General features: G+C 45.4%; 1 protein-coding gene across 1 annotated transcript in view; it reads left to right on the forward strand.

Moving 5' to 3' along the window:
- Positions 1–17,507, forward strand: part of LOC135917668 (uncharacterized) — a 33,938-nt gene extending 16,431 nt beyond the window's left edge. Inside the window, exons 2-7 of the mRNA XM_065451239.2 lie at positions 11,134–11,484; positions 14,179–14,493; positions 14,818–15,069; positions 15,910–16,067; positions 16,962–17,084; positions 17,296–17,507. Of these exons, the coding sequence (XP_065307311.1) occupies positions 11,134–11,484; positions 14,179–14,493; positions 14,818–15,069; positions 15,910–16,013 (1,022 nt within the window). The 3' untranslated portion in view covers positions 16,014–16,067; positions 16,962–17,084; positions 17,296–17,507. The remainder of the gene's footprint in view (positions 1–11,133; positions 11,485–14,178; positions 14,494–14,817; positions 15,070–15,909; positions 16,068–16,961; positions 17,085–17,295) is intronic.
- Positions 17,508–17,726: the final 219 nt, after the last annotated feature.

Consider the following 17,726-nt stretch of genomic DNA (forward strand, 5'->3'; position numbering starts at 1 on the left):
TCCGTACGCCGCATTTTACGCAGCGCCCCTCGGTACGCACACTGTGATGCTCCTTCTTGAAGCGTGGCTTCTGTAAAAACATCCTCGGAGTGGGTTTGATCACAGAGAAAAGGCGCCGTCGGCGCTTTTGTGGAAATCATTTTCATCGGCAAAGAAAGAGAGAGAGAGAGAGAGAGAGAGAGAGGTGGGAAGTTAATCAGAGATTACCTCCGGTTGGCTACACTGTACTGGGGGAGGGGCAAAGGGATGCGATAGGTGAGAGAGAGAAAATGATAAAAAATGAAAAGGAATGAAAAGAAAATCCAAAACACACACACACACACACAAACACACACACACAGACACACACACACAGACACACATACACACACACACACACACACACACACACACACACACACACACCAACTGTTTCTGTGGGAACTGTCACGCAGCCTGCAAAGGCGTTCCGAGTGTTACGCAGTATCACCGTGCAATCCTACGTCCCACAGTGTACAGTCACAATTTGTCAGAAAGTCCTGTGTCTTTCTGACACAGGACTTTCTGTGTCAGAAAGACACAGAAAGTCCTTCATAGCGGATAGCACTGTTCTTCGCGTAGGCCAGTTTCCAAGGGTATTGTTTTCTGTCATTGGGCGCTTGTCCAGTTTGTATAGGGTGGCTGTGAGGACTGCTTTTTGCGGGTTGAACTGAGGGCACTCACAAAGAAGGTGCGCGATTGTTTTATTGCACCCGCAGAAGTCACAAAGTTTCATCGGCAAAGCTCACTGCGATTGCCACCGGGGCTCATTCAGGCACTCCTAATAGACTCCGCCTCTGCGGTAACCACATGGACGTTCGCTCCCCAAACCTTAAGACTCCTCTTCAGGGAACCTCCCCCCCGCTCATCGGCGCAGCGGCGAGCGAGGTATGTCACGATCGATCTCGCTTTCCCGATAGCGGTATTCTGTCCAGCGGGGCTTTGACCTCGCAAGCATCCGCATACCGCGCCCTATTACAGTGCGGCAGCTTTCTTTCGGCGTAGCGTAGCTTGAATAGCTATCGCGTATAGCATGTACTCTCGCCATCTTCACGTCTACATTGTTTGCATTGAACCCCCGGTCGTCCATATGGGTCCTTCTTTCACTCGCCTTCCTTGCGGTCCTTCAAAGCTTGCCTTCAACGTTCTTTTTGGAAGCTTGTAGAGTCAGCCTGCGAGCCATGTCTCGTGACCCGAGCGAGGTGCACCAGTAGCACTTGCTGCGCGTTTGGGCCAACGGCAGGATGTTTTTTCAGGGCCATGATTTTGATTTTTCGTGTTTGTTCATTTTGTAGCATCCGTAGTAATATAGCAGAGGCGAGTTATGTGGAACAAAATTTCCAAGTCCCAATATTAATTATTGCTATTATGTTTCGTCATGTCCAAAAGCGCCTTTAACATTGAACAATTGGTGACCGATCGAGCACGATTGCGTCCCTGGCTTCTGTAGCCTTAAATGAGATTGCAGGAATGGAAGCGTACCGTGAATGTTATTCATGTTGACACCATAAACATTTGTCGGCTGACTGACAGCGGCATTCTGAAGGACAAACCGCACATTCAACTTTAGAATCTAGCTCCTGCTGCACGTTCCATAGTCCTTTTATATACTCGGCCTTATAGTATTGCATCACTTCTAATTCTGGATATAAGAAAGATAGGTGAAGCAAGGGGGATGGGGCAATGTGTGAGAAAGAGGGAGAAGATAAGCGCCTCGCTTTCTTAGCTACCTCATCAAGCCTGGATATATTTTAATCATCACATTTTTAGCATTCCTGAAATAATGACAGAAGCGTACTGAATTATCCCTTTGTTGGAATGCCTAAAACAGTGGACTCTGACAAAAGTTGACAGAATTTTAAAGGCATATTTCAGGTCTCAACGTTATAGGTATAGACGCTAGGCTTTACTAGAACAAAATTCGACAGGGACACTTAGGACTGCTTACGTGCGATAATGTGAAAGCATTATACTCCCTTTGCTGAAATGATTTTTCCGCGTGTTTCTTGTTCGCGCAAGCTCTCGCCTATACTCTAATTGCGCCTCGGCAAGATCAAATCAAAATGCTCCAAGCCTGTCAACGCACTCCTTTGCCCGCGAGGAGTTCAAAACCAAAAGGACTGGTCAGCCCCGTTCAATTGGACATTAATGCATTTATTTTATACGCTCATTTTATATACTCATGACGTGGCGCCACCTCCTCTCCATTAACTGCGCCGTAACGCGTGCAATGACCTACGCACTAAGCACACCTTGAGTAAACCACAACCGTGGAGCCGCCATGGAGTCAGGGAAACGTGGTCGTCTCACACCCCGGAGGCCTGGGTTCGATTCCCACCGAGACCAAAATTTATCAGACTTTCAAAGCCAATACCTTACTTTGTTTACAGCAACCTCGTAGAGGAATTTCTCGTCAATCCGAGCATTTACGTGTTTCTGCTCTTGCCGGAAATCGCGGAAATCCGTCGATTACCGTCGATTACGCGTCGATTCCACGATTACGCGTCGGAAATCCGTCGATTACGCGGAAATCCGTCGATGCCGACGGATTTCCGCGTAATGTGGCTTATAATGATTCCGCACTAAAACGTAACATAGCAAAAGATGATAAGCCTAGGTTAAGGCTATCCCGTTATTCTATGTAATATTGAAGGGTAAACGTATGCTCAGCAATCTTCATGAAGAATGTCGTAATGCGCGTTGGAAGTTAGAGCTCTGGCGTGACAAGCATGCTACGAAGACTGTTATATGTGGTCTTATAGCGAACGCTGTTGTGTGGCCATTCCGAGTGTTGTGTGGTCACATACCGAGAAGACGCCACACATCGTGTAAGCAGCTTCATGTCACAGTTTAATGTGCGCGTGCGGCTCAAACGACCTAGAATAAGCACTTACGCGTCTATGGCTCCCCAAGCACCGATGTCGTCTAAAAACGATGGCCTACGTCGGTGCAGGCGAAGGCCACCTGCCTGGCAGGTGATTCAGTCCACTCTGTGCATTCTTAACGAAGCTTCCGCTCCTACAAAATTCTAACGAGCGGGAAAATGTTGTCTTAATGTCAGAGTTGTAATGGGTGCTCGTATCACGCCAGCCAGCTGTAAACGTGGCCGTAACTATAATTAATGCCGCTGAGAATAGCTCTAGTGGGCGCAGTTGGGCTAGGTACTGGCTGTACTAGAATATTGATTATGAATGCTGCACGCGGTACAGCCAAACGACCGTTCTCATCTCTGTCTGCAGAATATATAGTACAGCGTAATACATTCGAGTTAGCATCTTTGAGAAAGCTTTGTGTGTGTCGCTAACAATGAGGCGCCTTAAGGCGTGTGTAACGGGCGAGAGTGATCAAACCAACAGATCGAGAGTGAATCATTCATTCCCGTGACAACATCGGATGTCAAATGCGAATTCTATAAAGCATACTCTCAAAGTATACTCCCATGTTGCATACTCTCAGTGGCACCTAAATAAAATAGGTGTAGCTAGGAGCCAACGAACGGCTGCTTTTATTTTATGCTGCTATTTCTGCTGCTCTGCAATTAATACTATTAAATCCGTATATGGTAATTATATGACTACTGTCGCTTATTGCAATGCAAGAATCCTGCCGATAGGAAACATTGGTTTTTGTGGCGCAAACGAAGCTATAATATTATAGAGTGAAAATCCAGGGAAGGTATTGAATACCTTAATCAGGAATCAGAAACCGAAAGGTAGCTTTTTTGCAAAATCGTTGGTTGTACGTTCTGCGAGAAGCAGCATAATTTTGGCACTAAGGTTCGAGTACCATTTATACAAACCTTTCCGCAAGCTTAATGGCCACGCTAAAAAATTCTGCTTTAGCTCACCGATAACGCTCATCAATGGCACCTATCAAATCAGTAACACTCAAATCAGTAAGAAGCAAACCGGGCCACGGAACGCAGGATTGCAGCTTTGCTGGGAACTCTCGTGCATTCACTCAAAATCGAGCTTTCGGCTGCAGAGTCATTGCCGAGATTGCTTAGGTTTTGCAGTGCTATGACAATGAATGAATGAATGAATGATGGGGTGAACCCCTGGGTGCTGGCATGTGATCATTCTCTAGCCAATGGGAACAAGATACTTGTGAGCGATGGCAGCAGGTATTGCGTTGTTTATGCGTCGTACATTATTCGCATGTTTTCACAGCGCCCTCGTAATGTTAAGACGGGGATGTCTGGAAGGTCACAAGTACGCCTGACAAGAATGCACAGAATAGAACGATCCGTTGACGTTGCTCGATGTCCGCTGAAAAATCCGACAACCCCAAGGTCCTTTACGGCAGTTCTCAGGCGCTCGCATAACCAACCACTCAACCCTTTCCTATCATCAGTAGAAGTGGACCTGGGCTGACGTTTATGAGAGCACAGATATATAGAATGGTGTCTCTATAGTCCCCATAAACGCAGTGTCAGCCGGCAGAACAAGCTTCCTTTATGACGCACTTACACTAAGAGCTCCAGCGCCAATCTGGGGGCGCGGTGTAGCCATCTGATGCCTCAGGTCGACATACACGGCTCACAGAGGAATAAAGTAGGGAGGCAGGAAGCGTAATAGGCAGAAGCTTGCCTAACATGATACCTTTATCTTTTGCTGAAAAAAGGTTGAAAAAAAAAAACAGTTTAGAAGGGGCTTACTGAGGCGGAAAAAGGGGTCCATAACGGGGTTTGTAATCTGAGTGTTCCACAGCCCATACGTATACCGCTGCATAAATTATTACAATACGCATCGGGACGGCGAATGGCCAGCAAAATTTCGCTTTGAGGTCGTGCAAGCTTTTCATCCTCTACTCGTTAGGAAGTCACGCGACGGATTGCCCGAACCAATGATTAATGTCTTCGTGACCACCCGATAAGAAGCGTAAATTTGCATCTATATAAACACAGCATATCACGAAGTGGCGGAGGAACATAGTACTTGCGGGATAGGTTAGCATGTCACCGGATCCTCATCTACTCACGTGGCATGGTGAAGCGTACATTGCGATCGACTAATTAAGTAAACCTTTCGTGAAGGCTAATGGACATTCAAACGGGAAAGACTAAAGAGGGCTTATACTAATTACTCGAAGGGAATAATAATTAAACGCACATTTACAATGGGCACGTTACACTGTGCGGCGAGCATAATTGTAGTAGGTAGGCTTGAGACGAGGCTTCTGAGACCACCCGAATGGCTGCGCTGATCGGCAATAAAAAAAAAAAAGAAATCAAACTCCATTAAGTTAAAATGCCGCACTTTTTCACAAATTACATTTCCATTCTTCTCCAGTTGATCTTGAAATTTTTTAGGAATGAAAGAGAAAAACCGAAAGAAGAAGCATAGGAGGGGCGACAAAGATAACAAACGACAGCAACGTGCTTAAACTACGTGTTGCTGCAGGTGCCACGTTCACGCTGCTACTGCTGAAAAGTTACAAACCAATAAGATCAAAATAAATGCCATCAAAAGGAAAAGTTTGTATTTATCGCGACCCCGTTTCAACCTAAGTAGTGTATCAGGGCTTACCCAGGCTCTAAAACGAACGCAGAATGAAGTTATATCACCAGACACTCAAGAAAGTGCGATCGACGGAGAGTTTCAACGAAATAGTTTTCTTTACTTTTGTTCTCCTTCCACTCTTCCCGTGTTTTCTCTCTTTCGTCGATCCGGCCAGGAAGTTGAGAGGCATGTTTTCAGTGCTATAGAAATTTCTTCCTTTCACAGAAGCACGTGAGATCTCGAAGATTAGGTTCCCGTAGCGTACGCTGGTGTGCGAGCGCATGATTTGGGGTTGCTTTGATTGTTTCCTTTGTAGTTCGAAGTAAAGATAACTTCTTCTCGTAATGGAACCTCGCACTTGGTTAAGAAACGTTGGGAAAAACTCGCTGAATCAGCCAGCCTAAGAGCTACCCAGTGCATGTGAACTGCTGACAGTAGTCCAAGTGAACAAAGGCAGAAATTCATAAGCCGCAGAAAAGTATGAGGACACAAAAGCAGCTACCTATAAAGAACGGCCCGCTCTAATTGACATTACAAGTTTCTAATATACACATTTGAAATGTTAGCAGAACCAGTTTTTTATTGATCAAAAGACTACAATGGCAGTGCTCGCAGTATTTTTGGGCCTGTTACGCAGAGAATAATGCGTTTGGCTTGCCGATATTTATCTCATGAACGATATTTTTCGGGCAAAACACCGCGAACCTCATGTATAACATTTCGAGTAAAGCAATTGAGTTTCTATGGCAATAAGGCAGAAAAAATAAAATAAACATGCGTTATATCTGTGCAAGAATTACAGGATTCATAGGGAATGAAAGCTTTCCGTGAGAATTTGAAACATGATAGCGTTTATAGTAATCCTTTATCAAAAAAATACAGCCTGTTCTTATGACAAATAAAGAACCTTTCAAGCGGGAAAAACCCGATATATTTTTTATATAAAAAAACCAAACAAGCGCCCTTCGCCATAGAACGCAGCCGTATTAAGGGCGTAATCCACATCATGTTAACATAACACAATTTCAAAGAATAGCTTGCCCTGTCCACGTGCCCTGCTTAATCCTCACGAAATTGTTTCGCTTAGGGAAACACATCGGCTCACGAAAAGCGCTTTGGAACGGAGGGAAATACGCAGCGGCATCAGAGGCTGCCAATGAGAGACGGTGCGCAATAGCGGGCCTGGGAACTCTTAACCCACCGGCCACTCTTCGAAGCGTGACAGCCAAGGGGAGTTTTCCAAACTTGAACTTCAGGATGCTTCAGTGCACATGAAATGGATCCCTCGTTCACTTATGCGCTCGTACCCTGGCATTGCTTCCTTCTATCTTTTTGAGGTCTCGCGTCCCGATATGGCTGCCATTTGGTTGCCGTTTGCCAGAGCGTGAAAGTTCTTGAACTCCTAGAAAGTGCGTCGAGCGATAAGTCAGGCCGGAACAATTATGCGCCAGAACAAAAGCAAGTACAGTGAATCACGTAATTGCATTTCAGTGGATACCCGCGCACTGCGATATTCCTGGTAATATTGCAGCGGACGCAGTTGCGAATCGGGGCTTGCACTTGGTCGGCGGGATCAAGCGGGTTGTACCCTTCGCCTCCGAAGTGTTGGCTTCTCCACAATGGGGCTGTTGGAACTCGGTAGTGGAACCACGTGGTGGAACTCGCTGAACAGCGGCGTTATAAAATATCACTGGAGGTGGTGCGAGCGGCGTGCAGAAAACAGTAGTGGAATCCTGACTCCCATATAGCCACATAGAGTAATTATAACCGGAGCCACATGGAGTAACTCTAACCGGAGCCATTTGGAGTAACTGTAACCGGAGCCATTTGCAGTAACTCTAACCATAGCCATATAGGAGTAACTCTAACCGGAGCCATAAATAGTAACCCTAACTGGAGCGGGCAGCAATAGCGCTCTACAGGACCATGAACCGCAGTGTACGCACTTCAGCGAGGACATGTCAGCCGATTTTGGTGGCTAGCTTCTGTAAAGAGCAGCCGACCTTGTGTCGATGGCGCCCGAGTACGAACTAGCGCATGCGTTCGCATACTCGTGCGTGCATTTGCCGTTCGCAGATGATACACGACCATTCGTTATTGCGTCAATTAAAGAGCGGCAGCTCTTGAGCCTCGGTCTCATTCAAACAGCATGGTGACAAATTCATAGCGTCAGAAAACAAATGAACACGGGGTTACACAGAAACAGCAATGGACCTTTCCTATAGACATTCACTTTTCGAAGAGTGTTATTGGATCAAAATTAAAATTCTTTGGTTCCGGAATAGGCAGTATCAAGCACCTACCGATCTTGTAAAGCAGTAGAGGTCGAGCGTTAACATCGTTTGTTGGACAGGAAGAGGAATTTCTTCACTTACCTACGAACATTGCTTTCTTGTAATCGCGTTGGTAATCCAGGTCAGATAACGTAACTAGTTCCCTCTGTGAGTATAAGGTTTAAAAGCCGCTAGAGATTTCAGTGCAACGTATTATGTACTATGCAGCCTGGTTTATCATACTGCAATGGCTCAGAGATTCCAAATTCTCGCTTTCCACTCCATGGTGCCACGTAACAGAATAAAAAGAACTGTAAACCTGTTTAAAACCATAATAATAAACTGCAAAATTTTCAGCTTCATATGCACTCGGGGAGAAGTATGGCCACTTAGCGCAGATCGACATATAAATAAGGGGAGGAAGGGACTTAGATACGGAGCACAGTTCCTTGTGGTTCGTAATTCAGTACGAACCGACTATTGCCGCAACGCGTATTACTTAGGGAAGAGACGGGGATTCCTTATGGTCTCTGCGTTGTTATACCCTCATTTATCTCTGCTATGAACGCGACAGAACAACTGAAATGTGATGTAGTGGCTAATAATAGTTTTAGTGATGCCAACGCTAACTCTACAGAGAAAGAACATCCTCGGAAGTACTTAAAGAAGCTTTGTGTTTCTACCCCTTCCCCCTGCGCAGCGTAGCCAACGGGAACTACCTCTGGTTAACGTCCCTGCCTTTCTCTGCATTATTCTCTCTCTCTCTCTCTCTCTCTCTCTCTCTCGTGTTTCTAGTGAAGGTACTATATTCACCTAGAAAGAGAAATGCTAGGTAAAAATACTGCAATCAAAATATCTGACGGTTTCATCGCGGGGATTTACCGCACTTGTCCGTGTCCTAAGTACACATGACAAGAACACAAGCAGCTTAAAATAACCGTATTTCTACTTCGCTAACATCATGGTGGCGGACACTGGAGGCTATATGTTTATTCTACTCATTTCCTTACTTGCGTTTGTATGTGCATATATCTTTATGTTAGATCCAGTGTTTATATCCGATAAACCGTAGCTGACTAAGGCATGTTTACGATTGACAGAACAACACATTTCCTAGTCTAATTTGTATGAACTAGCCACTTCGGAGCTTCGATTTAATCAAGCGACTGTAATCTTCGTATGAGCATATAAGATTAATTGATAGTTCAGTTTGTTTCCTCTTCCAAAGTCACATGCTCTGCAAAAACTTACTCTTTCTACTTACCTTACTTCACTTTTCTATTTCAGCCTTCTCTTCATACTAAGTGCTGCACCGAACAAGAAACTCATTCTGAAGCGCTTTTGCGTTCAGAACATTCCAGCCACCTGGAGGCTGCATATAAAGCACAAGTGACGCGAAGAACCTCAAAATAATGAAAACGCACACAGAAACTCGCGAAAAATACGAAATATGCACAGCAGTCAACTGTGCCAGGAGGGTTCCGCTAAAATTATGGTCCCAAGAGTAACTCCCTAATTACATCTACTTCGCCACGTTGCTGCAAGTTTAGGGCGTCGCCCCGGCCACGCAGAAACTAAACACAGCAAACGCGAGCTAACCATTCTCCCTTGGTTCGTAAATAGTGTTACCGCTGTTTGCGAAATAAACTTGGGCATTTCACACTCCGCCGAGCTGTTGTCGTAATTCCCCATTTTCCTTCTCGAATTCCGCGGAGAAAGCGCATCTGAAGCGCTGAGAGAAAAACAAGAGTAAGTTTACATACAAAAGCACGGGTCCTTGTCGAAAAAGCGTGTTGATGTCCATAGCAGCGCGTACGAATGAAAGAGAATGGGAAAGAAAGAACAAAAATGAGAAAGAGCAAGGCTGGCAGACGATGGTGCTTTGAAACTTTTACTTTTTTTTTTCATTTCTCTGTTATTCACTCTAAGTGCTTTATTGACTTCTCTCGTGGGTTGGAGTCGTTTTCCTTTTCTCTTTTCAGTCTCGAGTGAAAAAGCATGTGTAAGGCCAGGCGAAGAAACGGGCAGTTTTTGTTCCGTCGCCTAAGCAAAAGGAAAACTCTTTACAGCCACGCGAGCTATTACAGGCAGTGAAATCTTAACTTAAGATATAGAGCTACACGTGTCAGGCCTTCTTAGCAGCTAAACAGGATACGAATGTTGGAAACTTCTACATTCTCTTAGCCCTTATATAGTGTAGTGAGGAAATTAAAGAAATGCCGCGAGGCACATTTTTTTCTTCTTCTGGCGACCTTCGGTGTGACGCATGCGTTCTAAAAGTGGGAATCTGCATCGCTTCCGAGTCCTCGCGATTTTTGGATGTCGTAATACGTGGCCCGTTTCTTGCCTTTTTCATAATCTTCCTTTTTTTTCTTTTTTGTGTTGGAGCACTTGTCGAGTGCCTTGACTTCATGCTCTTCACGAAGGAAAAGACCGATTTTCGTCTATAGTTGATGAGGAGTACCTGGTTTATAATATTGATATGTGTAATCTTTATACTCTCGTACTTTTTTCTCTGTACTACCAACAACTTACGATATATATGTGCCTTAAATAAAAGTAAACTTGCATATTTTTGCAAAGAAACTGCATGTCGCCTTGTATGACATCGCCCGGCAGTGAAAAGGTGTTCTATTCATTTTTAGCTTCTACATTGTGACAATAACTGGCCTCATGTTTAACAAATTCGCGTTTGCCGAAACATTTGCTCCATCTTTCCTTTCTTCTGGGGTGGACAGGACGTAGGTACGCTTACATTAAGCAGAGCAGCACGATTTTCTAGGTGTGCATACGCTGTCAACACTTGTTGTGGTGATCACCTTTGATACGTACGTCATCCATAACGCCATTTGTATTTCATCATTGCCGAACTTGTCGCTGAGGCCATCTTTACTGTCTGTATTAAACCCATAATGAGTGCTCTTACTGACAGCGCCATGAGAATGCACGGAGACGATCTGTTGAGCTGTCACAGAGTTGCACCTAGGGCTCCTTTGTCAACTAATGTGTCGGGAGTATTGACGAGCGAAGAGTTTTCTTTAGTTGCCATGACAACATGCGAGGTACATAATTTGTTGGACATCAAGTAACGTAATTACAGGCAATGTAACGTCAATCCTACAACTCCGTCCCCAAATTCAATTTTTCTTCCACCAGTATTTATCGGTGCACACCTAGGGCGATTGATTTGTCAGTAAAGTTGCAAATGCCAGCAGTGTCTATCAGTGCCCTTTCCGACTTAAGAATGAAATTGACAGTGCATATACTGTTGGTGAGATGGACTAAGGATACATAGTAAACGTGCTGCATAAAAGACATCGTGTCTGACATGCTCGACGCAGGTGTGCTGGGCATCGTGGTCACCGAGGTGCGGCTCCTGTCGGACAGCAACAAGACGCAGTACGTGCTTCAGGGCGAGGGCGCCACGCTGCTCTGCTTCTTCGTGCTTTCACCGGGGGAGGACCTGCGGCGCGTCCTCTGGTTCAAGGACGGCGCCGAGGTCTACGTGTGGCGCAAGGGCCGCCGTCCGCTGGCGCGCAACCTGTTCGACAAGCGGGTCGACCTGAGCAACCGCTCCCCTTCCTTCATCACCATCCTCAACGCCGACATGTCCATGCAGGGAAACTACACGTGCAGGGTGGAGACGGACGCGGGCGTGTCACAGAACGACCTCTTCCTCACAGTTATCGTCGGTGAGCCTTCAGTGGGAAGCTTCCAGTTACTTGGTTCACTTGACGCGTTTACTTTAACATTGCTTACTCTAACAACGACAACATAACTGCAGTGATGGGAGCGAGTGCGTAGTCACCACCCTGTACTGGTGGAGAGGGCGTAACGGAAACACAAGTACAATATGTTCGAAAAGTCCGTGGAAAACCTTAGTGTTTTAATTTCAGAGTGTAATAAATGGCATTGCTCGAAGGGGTGCCTAATTGCGCTCATTGTAGACACAAGCAAGCTTTAACATGCCTTGAAGTGCGGCAGACGAAATCTAATTTTTTCGTGCCCTGCTCACTCGCATAATTAAACATTCTGAATCTGGCATATGTCTCAAAGGGCGATATTGTCCCGTGGTAGTGACGGTGAAGAAAGCAGAAAAACTGTGAATGGCAAAACTAATGTTTTATTGGGCGAACCTGTGCCCTCAAAAACAGGCTACACTTAAAGCACAAGAATGGTGGCGAATACAGTCGGCGATCGTCGAAAATCTGGTCAGTGAGTCAAGCGCATCGGCTTTTATACATCACTCATCCAAGGTTCCAGGGTAATCGCTGGTGCCTGCGCTCTTCCAGAAAGTTCTACACCATTCGCATCGCGCATTCATGAAATCAGATTACACAAGGTTCGGCGGTTTCGGCGGCAACCGACAGTAGATAGAACCATCGATAACACTAGAGAAATTTCCGATACAAGCGGTGAAACGTGGTCACCCGATAAATGTAAAAAATTACACGTGTCAACATTATGTGAAGACGGCACTATTTTGTGGGCCCTGCCACAGAATCTCACGTCACTACATAGCCGAATAGAGTGTCAGTTTCCCACGCGCAGACATATAAATCACGCAATGCACTGAGTCACCCAATGTCACGCAGTCACAATTATGTGTCCAAATAAATAGTCGCCTTAAAACAAACGTCTCCTTGATTCTTGAGTCAGTCGCCTAGAATAGTATCCTATGGCGCTATAACGTAAAACTATTCCAAACTTTTATATTCCGATTCTGCAATTTGCCCCCGGCGATTGGTCAAAAACTTTTTTTGGGCCACCCCCACTTGACCTGTTACGCAACGTCATAAAAACCGCGATAGCTCCCTATTTGATGTGGTGTGTACACACTGATTATGCATGATTTGACCGAACGAAAGAAAAATAGTTATTTCTGATTCGACGCCTATTCGCGATTAGCCATCGGCTATTGGTGAAAAGTTTTCTAGCTGCATGCGCTTCACCTTCCTGGCACGCTACGTCACAAAACCGCGAATACTCCTCGCGTCAAAGTGACGTGTACGCATTAAAGATGCATTAATATGCCGAACAGAACTGAATTTTCTTCTGAACAGCCGCAGGCTGCCTTGTTCCGAAAGGAATAAAAGATGGCTGCCGCCGATCGCTCAGGCACTGGCTACTCGCACCAGCCGGAAAGCATGGGTTTATTTGCGCATTATGATACTTTTTGCGTGGCCATGTAACGTTTTAGAGCACTTTCGGCACCTTTACGACCTCGTTCTTCTAACTCTTCTTTGCTGAGGATCCGTTTTACCGTCATTCTTTAGCTTCCGTTGCATGCCGCCGCGATTTTCGACCAGCCACCGCAAACTAAGTCAGGGAAAGTGGACCGATCCTAGACGCCGGCGCCACCCTCTTCACCCGGTTATCGATTTTAAGTGCACTGGCTCGGCCCCATGGAATCCCTCTTCACTTGAGCGTTCTCCTCTCCTTGCCTATTGTCAGCCAATTAGATACGACAATCCGCATCAGTGTAGGCGTTTTTATTCGTTATTGAAGCAAACAAAAGTGACTTCCTATGAACGAGGAGAGCGCATGATTGGTCTGTTGAGACCACCACCCTGCAGGTAATCGACTGCCCGATGCTTGCGTCGGCGGTTACGCAAATATTACGTCAGGAGATTGGAATAAAAACACATTGGAATAGTATTACGTTAGAGAGCACTTACTGTGCGCTAAGACTTACTCCATTTTCGTTCATTAAATAATTTCTATGGTTTTACTCGCTAAAACTATGATATGATCACGAAGCACGCCATAGTCGGGGTGTCGGAATTAACTTTGACCACTTTCGGGGCTTTACCGATCACTCAATGCACGGTACATAGTTGATCTTCCATTTCGCTCCCACCAAAAATGCTGCCGCCGCGGCCGGGATTTGATCCCGCGTGCTTAGGCATGTCAGCGCAACGCCAAAGTGACTACACCACCACTGCGGGTGGTTGAGTTATTGTTTACTTTCAAAACACATTGCTGAAATCTACCGTGCTGAATGCAAGTCTTTTCATTATTATTTTTCTGTATGCATCTTACTTAAGTGTCAAAAATCTAAGGGCCATACTCGCAAAGTTTCTACAGTTCATGCTGTTCTTCACTGAGCGAACACCTTCAATAATATATCAGGCAGCACAACGGGTGCTTATGCTTTTGCGTATACTTCAACAGAGTAAGCGTACCCTTATGAATGCTATACCTGATCATCAATATGCAGTCCTGACACGTCGTTTATATTTGTACCCCGATGAAGTCCGTATCTCGACTTTCACAATGTCTTCTTAAGATCATGTGTTGTGAGATAATATATATTCTTTAGACGCACATACACACATACGCACATGGTTATTCCTGGTGTTCTCCACACCTTGCTTATACCGCAGACTCCTGCAAGGAAGACAGCTGGACTACGTTCTCGGACCGCGTGTCGTGCACCGAGACTGTGGAACTGGACTGCGGTGGCATGTTTCCCAAGCCTTCCCCAGCGTGCGGTGTCTACAATGATCAGACCGGAGTGTACTTGAACACAATGCCGTTCGACCGCCTAAAGACAGCGGCCAACTCGACGTACGAAGTGCGACTGCATCGCGTGTTTCATGTGCAAGACTGGCTCGCCTTCCGTAACCTGACCTTCCGTTGCCACGTCATTGTGCTTGGGACAGACTGGCGAACTGGAATCTCGCATAAACTATTCGGAGGTTAGTTGCGCTTGCCTGGAGGTGCATCGCTTATTTTTTACTGCAACAGAAAATGATTTGGTGCAGAAATTCCCTGAGTACTCTGGCTCTCTTGTTTACTTTCGAACATGTAATTAATCATTACGTATGTGTGCTTCGGGTTTGTTGCAGGACCCAGGACAACTTGCGAAGCACGTTGGATAGAGTTCTACATATGCGCTGCACATTATAATATGTGTTCGATTCTTGTTACCATTCTCAGCCACAAAGTCCTTGCTGCGTTCGCTATAGAGCCGCGAACATGCTTTCTAACGCACTAGGATGTTAATTTTCTCCTATACGCAGATTCAGGGTGCTCGACTGACCCTCCGGAGATCGTGAACGGCTACTACAATGTCAGCGGCGAGGAGACTTGCTGGCGCACGCCGGCCGAGGGATCGGTGACGCGTTACTACTGCCTCGAAGGATTCGAATTGCGGGGACCTCGGGAGCTGGTCTGCCACAATGGCGCCTGGGTGGTTCCGGCGCCGCTGTTTACCTATTCAAGGAGGCAGCCGACTACAGCAGCTGGAAGGCCCTTAAAGAACATCATCTGCGGTAGGTTCCTCCACTATAGTAACACGTCTCGGATGCATACAGTAGCGCTCAGACTAACGTGTAACCTGTGCTCAGGCCACCCGTGTTATAGGCTCGCGTTCATCGAGAGACGAGGTAGGTGGTGCCATGTGGTCGACATAAAAATCGACATGGCTGGATGAAAGTCGACAATAGAGAGAGGAGGTTGCCTGCAGTGTTAAATTTATTTTGGACTGCGCAGATGGCAAGACATTGCACCGGACATCAACAATTACAGATCAAGTTACGTGTGTAACTTGCGTGTGTCGCTTCGCGCTGCCGAACGTGCATTATGCTTAGGGACGGTCTGAATGCAGATAGCAAATAAGCCAAATGCACATGCATCCGAGGTCACACGCGTACTAAAGCTGCCTACATTGTGCCTCTCCGAAAATGACCATCCACCTCAGAATAATGGTATTCCTAGTGACCTTTGAGGAGGCTTGTATAATATAGCTCATGTGCAGTTGAGCTAAATATATGAAGCTATGTGAAATATATGCAGGCCGTAGCAGACCCCACCATAAGCACCGGCGTGCTCTAGATCGAGCAATATATAAGCTGCCAAGCTTTGACAATCCCTAAGCGCTGCTTTTTTCCCTGCCCTCGGGAACGTGATTTCGACGGGACAATTGGCTCCTATTTGGCAAATGAGCAATCTGTCAACGTCTCCCTGTACAAAGAGCTCATAAAAATAGATTTCTCAAGAACAAACATACTAGACAGCATATCTTTTGTTGGTTTGTTTTCTTGCATATGTTTAATGTGCACAAACAAAAATTTAGTTCATTTCCGATCCCTCCTTTTCTTTCTTTCCCACAGAGATGAGCTGCCAAGCCACCGTTGCATTCAACCGCTTTTTCACTGCCTTGATGACAACACTGCCCGTGCTACTGTCCCTCCACCTTATCCCGTCTTCGGCATAGAGCCACTCCTTTCGATCCTGCCCAGGACATGCTGGATGGAGGCAGACAGAACAGGTGGGACATCAAAGCTAGGTTTCTTGCAAATCGAAGCCACTTATGAGTGAAGCGCGAAGTTTCGTTTGTACCGATTCTAATAAGTGCTATCTTTTCAATTATGACCACGTCACTGATCTTAGCTCCTTACGAGCACTTTGTGGTTTGTTTTATTGAATATGCATCCTTTGTATTCGGTGCTGTTGTTCTGTGGAGGATGCATATTGCTACAAATAAGTATGTTTGCCTTTTTTTTTTAATCATCTCACGACAGTTTGCTTTGTGAAAGTTCTCCGCCGTATTTTTGTTATGTCATTTACCATTCCTGCTTTTGGCTGGCAAGATGCAGCTGGCAGTATAGTCAAATAAGGAAGTAAATAAGTGAATGAATAAATAAATGCATAAACAAATAAACCGATTAAATAAATGAAATTTCATGTTAGCTTGTAATGAGTGATGAAATCTGACCAAGAGCGGTGCACGTTTGTTTTCATTTCTCTCCTGCTCTTTTTACATTCCATTTATCATTCCTTCATACGATTGTATATATTCCTGTATTTAACCATTGAAAAATAACTGGTAATCTAACCCTGGTGAAATGCTTTTTGTTTCTTTTAGAGCATATAGAATAAGTAAAATTGATTAATTGACTCTTTCTTTTTGTTTGATGAAACCTTTCACTTTCTTCATTATTTTTTGAGAACCAGCGAGCAATATCGCTCCTGTTTATCATTACTCCTGCAATAATTACTGCACTTGATAAAAAAATTGTCTCCGGTTAATTGAGTTCTCAGCCGCATATGTGGCGTTCGTTTCTAGATGCGCGTATTTCCACCAAAGTATCCCGCGAAGTCGAGTGCTTATGGTCGATGTTCAGAAAAGTTCAAGCAGCTGCGCCATTCTTTTTTTTTTCAGTCACCTGGTATCCGCTCGTGCCTTAGTTTACGTTTGGCCATCAGTTCACCCCGGGAGCCGCCTGGTTATATGCTGGCCCATCCGCAAATCTTTATTGTGGCCTCCGACGCTGTTGTCAGCAAGGTGGGTGATTTCAGTTTAGCTTCTCGGATCGTTCATGAAACGTGCCCGTCGCAGTGCGAGTTGTCAGTGTGGTTGACTTCTTTGCTCTCTGCTGTCAGTGACATTACCTATCAGTGGCTGTTCTGAGACTATAATGTTGTTACTACTTTATTATGGTGAGGACATCCATTGAGAAAGTTATCTTACCTCTCTTCTCTTCTCTTATTTTCAGATGGTGGTGCAAGTGTTAAGGAGCTTTATTTAGACATCTGTGGAATTCATGACATTGTAGACTTCGTCTGTAAGGCGCTTTCAGCTGACTGTGAGCGCCCTCGTGTGCATACTGGGTACGAATGCACAAAATCTGATTGCAGCAACTTACATGGCATTATGTGAAACTGCAGCGTGGAGTTGAAGCATTATGCAATGTCACCTGCGCTGCCTACGGAGAATAAAAACAATCACTTCAGTAGAACAGAGCGTCATTCTTCAAGGCCGTGTTTTTTTTTATGTCGTCGTAACATTTTTGCAAGAGTTGCGTGTAGCTACAATGACCCAACGTCCTTCTTCTAGAGAACACATTCAGGCAGGAAGGTGCAGTCTGACACCGCCCCTTCTGGCCGCTGACCTTCTCCTACTACTCCGAAAGTGTCCATCGCAAAC

This window comes from Dermacentor albipictus, chromosome 4, assembly GCF_038994185.2.
Source record: "Dermacentor albipictus isolate Rhodes 1998 colony chromosome 4, USDA_Dalb.pri_finalv2, whole genome shotgun sequence".
NCBI classification, from domain to species: Eukaryota; Metazoa; Arthropoda; class Arachnida; order Ixodida; family Ixodidae; genus Dermacentor; species Dermacentor albipictus.